The sequence below is a fragment of the Lolium perenne genome, chromosome 3 (genome assembly GCF_019359855.2).
Source record: "Lolium perenne isolate Kyuss_39 chromosome 3, Kyuss_2.0, whole genome shotgun sequence".
Lineage (NCBI taxonomy): Eukaryota > Viridiplantae > Streptophyta > Magnoliopsida > Poales > Poaceae > Lolium > Lolium perenne.
This window is the reverse complement of record NC_067246.2, coordinates 259,048,990-259,053,637: the sequence shown is the minus strand read 5'-3', so window position 1 is coordinate 259,053,637 and position 4,648 is coordinate 259,048,990. Positions and strand designations below refer to the sequence as shown.

At 41.7% G+C, this 4,648-nt stretch overlaps 1 protein-coding gene across 1 annotated transcript; it reads left to right on the top strand.

The window, feature by feature from the left end:
• The first annotated feature begins 615 nt into the window (after nucleotides 1–615).
• LOC127340138 (probable LRR receptor-like serine/threonine-protein kinase At1g06840) lies at nucleotides 616–2,394 on the top strand. Its single transcript, XM_051365916.1, has 5 exons — nucleotides 616–959; nucleotides 1,152–1,438; nucleotides 1,661–1,712; nucleotides 1,921–2,171; nucleotides 2,332–2,394. The coding sequence occupies exons 1-5, from the start codon at nucleotides 821–823 to the stop codon at nucleotides 2,392–2,394; spliced, it is 792 nt and encodes a 263-aa protein (XP_051221876.1). The 5' UTR covers nucleotides 616–820.
• The last annotated feature ends 2,254 nt before the right edge of the window (nucleotides 2,395–4,648 follow it).

Below are 4,648 nucleotides of genomic sequence, written 5' to 3'. Positions count from 1 at the left end.
TGGACCTGGACGCGAAGGTCCGATCGAGCGCCTCCCAGACTTGTGCCGACGTCTTCAACAGCTGGACGTGGCCGAGGACAGCAGGAGTGAGGGAGGTGAGCAAGCCGCTGAGGACCTGCTGGTCCTGCTTGCGCCATGCGGCGTACTCCGGGCTGTCGATCTGATCGGAGCTCCCGGTGGCGGCAGGGACGCGCTTTGGTGGTGCTGGATTGGAGCCATCAACAAACCCGAACAAGTCATTGCCGTAGAGGGCCGGCAGTGCCTGCGCTTTCCAGAGCAGGTAGTTCTCCTGGTCAAGCTTGATGGAGATGGCGGCGCTGAGCGTGGCCGCGATGTTGATCGGAGTTGTGGACGGCGAGGTGGTTGGAGCCATCGATGGTTGGAGTGTTTGGCTCTGATACCATGTAAAAGTAAGAGAGGGAGGGAGGTGGTAGATTGGTTTGCCGTGCTTAGAGCATCGGCATGGCTCTGTATATATATTGCTCAATGAGCTAGGGTTACAGGTTGTTAAGATTACAACATAACTACTAACAAACATCAGAGTTATCTACTCATCATCTTTACGAGAGGATCGTCCTCGTCTTCGGTTAGGATCCTGATCGTTTAACAGGGAGGACCCCTCCACAGGATGAAAAACACCGAGATCTTTTCGAAAGGCGTCCCAGTTTAGTGAGGAATTTAGAAGAAGAAAAAAATCTTTGTTTAAAATTTACCACTACATGGTCCATACTGATTCGGCTGTACAAAACACTCCAAACAATTGTATGATTCACTAGTTTGTTGGTTTGCCTCTTTTTTCTTTGCAGAATTTCCAACTGTGATGTCGTCAGGTTTAAACAAGGGTGCACTAGCAGGGATTTTGGTAGGAACGATTACTGCTGCTATTGCAGTATCTGTGGGTTTTACCATTTTTATAATGAGAAAACGCTCAAAACATCGAACAGTTTCGAGGAAGTCATGTAAGTCATTATTTGTTCAATGAACATAGCTTTCCATGTGCTACATATAAAAACATTGCTGTCTGACAAATTAGAAACGCCTTGCTGCTTCACCTGGCAACTAGTGTTGTATATGAGCCTCTTTCTTTTTATAGTATTGCAGTAGACATTAAATTCAATCCACAACATCTGAATAAGTAGATTACTCTGCAGTATTGTCGAGGTTCTCTGTCAAGGTCGATGGTGTGAGATGCTTCACATTTGAAGAAATGGCTAAAGCGACCAATGATTTCGATGATTCAGCTGAAGTTGGTCAAGGAGGTTATGGAAAAGTCTATAGAGGTAATCTAGATGATGGAACAGCCGTTGCAATCAAACGAGCACATGAAGATTCTCTGCAAGGTTCAAAGGAATTTTGCACGGAAATAGAACTGCTGTCAAGATTGCATCATCGTAATTTGGTATCCCTCATTGGCTATTGTGATGAAGAAGAGGAACAGGTGTGTGTCTTAGTTTTCAAATCAAATACACATATATTGTTGTAATTCCTCCACAATCCCGTACACGTTATGTAAGAATCAGAAACGTATATTGGTATTGTCGTGCTAAGCATGCTTATGCTTAGGGTTCTCCAGTCACCTCAGATCTGCTGAGTTAGGCTTATATTGTAAAAAATCTGCAGACTGCGGGATCGGCTGCTCATAGAGAATTGTGTTTTGCAGATGTTGGTGTATGAATTCATGCCAAATGGCACCCTACGTGATCATCTTTCCGGTGAGTAAGCGGCAAGTATTCACACGTTTACGATTTTCTAGTTTCTTCTCACCTGATATAAACCATGTCTTTTTACACTAGTATTTTTTTTATCCTCGAACAATTTAGTTTTTTTATCAGTGATGTCAAATTAGATTATGTACTTTTGTTTGATAACTGATAACAAATCGGATGTCAAGCATCTAATCAAATTTGACACTTTCTGCAGTAACTTCTAAAAGACCTCTGAACTTCAGTCAGAGGTTGCATATTGCAATGGACGCTGCAAAGGGAATCCTCTATCTACACACTGAGGCAGATCCTCCTATATTCCACCGTGATGTTAAGGCCACCAACATTCTATTGGACTCTAAGTTTGTAGCGAAGGTGGCTGACTTTGGTCTTTCAAGGCTTGCTCCGGTCCCAGATATCTCAGGAACATTGCCGGCTCATATCTTCACTGTTGTCAAGGGCACTCCAGTAAGTCTCAGTACACCTAGTAATGTAGGAAGAGCTATACTCACCATGATCTAATTACTGTTGTTCCATGCTAGACAGCAGGAAACAGTTCAGCCTATTTATATTTAACTTGTAGCTTGAAAGCTCGGTTGATCATATCTACCCTGTTTACTTTTGGCAGGGGTATCTTGATCCAGAATACTTCCTGACTCATAAATTAACAGAAAAAGTGACGTTTATATAATTTGATGTCTTAAAAAGTTGCCCACTCCGCTGGCTCAAAGGGGGGGAAGGCCAAGCCAATCTTTCACCATGTTGCTTAGCTTATAGGAGGAGCAACATTGAAATAGCATGTGAGTTGCCGATTCGAAGTCCCAGTTGCAAAGGGGGCAATATCCGCAATTGTGCCACCCACGTTGTTGAAGTTGCCATTGAAACTCTATTTTGTATGATGAGCCAAGAGAATATACACTTGGGAGGTGCCCAAACCTTTCAAATACTATCATTCATTTGCGTGTGGATAGTTCCGATAAAATGAGCCTCACAAGCGCAGGTCGAAGATTACGACCCAAAAGTAGTGAGTTTCCAAGTAATCGAGTCATGGGTGCCATCATGAAAGTGGAGCTGAGAGGTGTAGTGCCAAAACCGCGAGAACTCCTCAAGGTGTTGGACCAAAAGACCGTTGGAGTAGTCGATTTGTTGAACCCCAAGCATTTTCATGCATGACCTTTCTCACCATCCAAGCCTTCTTTTTGGAAAAGGCGGAGATGGATGGACCAATGGTTTTGGGGCTATTTCCGTCGCCCCATGGAGCACTCCGAAAACCAGCTTTATTCCCGTCCTCGATGCTAACCTTCACCTAGGAGAAAACAAGTTCCATGTCTTCCTTGTTGCAAGGGAGTTCAAATCTATACGGCCATGTCCATTTAAGCGACGGACAACTAAGCCAACGTACGCGTGAAAATATATCATGATTGAGAATTGCAAGACCGTCAAGGGAGGTAGGGCAACAAACTGTTTATCAATTAACCTTGAACTTGCCCTTGGACATTGTTGGTATCCACCAAAATTCAAGAAATCTTTGTCTTTTGTCGCGATCTGAATGTTTTGTGATATGAATAATTTTTCAGTTGCTGAAATCCTTAGTATGCAGACTATATTTTTTTTGAGATTAGCATGTTATAATTTTCATAGCGTATTTTGAAAGACCACACTATTTTGTTTAGCGCACTATTTTTTCTTGGTAGTGACCATCACCCATATTATGTAAATCTTATCCTATTTTGGACTGATTTCCAATCTTGGGCCTCCATCGGTCCTTCATTGTGTTGCTTGCTCATGGTCCTACTCCTCCTCCTCCTCTTCCTCCTCCTCCTCCTCCTCCTCCTCCTCCTCCTTGCAGGTTTAATATCCTAAGTTATGTTCTAGGGCGGCAATCAAACTAGTTGTGTGATAAGTCCAAGGCGTTAGAGTTTGATTAAAACATCTGTGTCATAATCCGGCATTGTGTTTATTTATTGGGCCATTAGGGAAATGCCTTCGTTATATGGTCCTTAGTTACTATTAAAAATATACCAACTATAATGTGATTTTTTTGCGATAATAATACAGTAGTACGCGCTCCACCCATGTCCAGTATCACATTTTTCTATGAATAAGAAACAAATAGTGTTTAGTCACAAATAATGCTACACATTTTGGAATGAGTGAATAGATCCAACAATGAACATTTTCGTGCTTCAGTTGATAACATGGGTATAACTCCATCACCCAAATAATGCCCTTATTCCTGCAAGTACTCCTCCTCTAACTCTATAAAGGGAGATATGGTCAGGGGTCGTTTGCTCGGTTTGTAGATAGAGGCGTGACGCCCATTAATTTTCTAATAATGTATCACAACAACAACAAAATAAGAAAGATAATAAATACATACAAGATTAAACTATGTCACAAAAATATTCAGAGAGAAAACTTATATGTGACCTATACAAAAAAAAACAAGTTGTAACAATTATATGTGAAAATAAAATCTATCAAAAATATGTTTTTCTTCTTTTCTCTCAAATAGCACAATGTATACTACGTACAATGTTCTAACCTCATCAAAATTATCTTTGGCAGATAACAACAAGGAGTGAAGAGTGCACCCCAATGCAAGGAGCCAGCAAATCAACACACAAGCGGGTTTTGCTCTGACGGAAACACTTCTATTTAGGGCATGCTCAATGGACTGCCCTAGAGCTATTGCCTTACACCTTTAACTAGGTTCGGGTGGTCCAAAATATGTTCGGATGAGGAGGCAGCCTCCTCTTCAGGAAGTGGGATCTTCAGCCTTAAAAACATGCTTTTTTGAGAGAGAAAGAGATACATAGTGTCATATTTGTGGGGTTCCATCTCTTTTTTCTGACTTAAGTTGTAGCTTTCATTGGAGATATAAAATTGATCATGTTGCTTCTGACAACTTTTTTACATGGAGCAACTAGTTGTGTATGCCACCA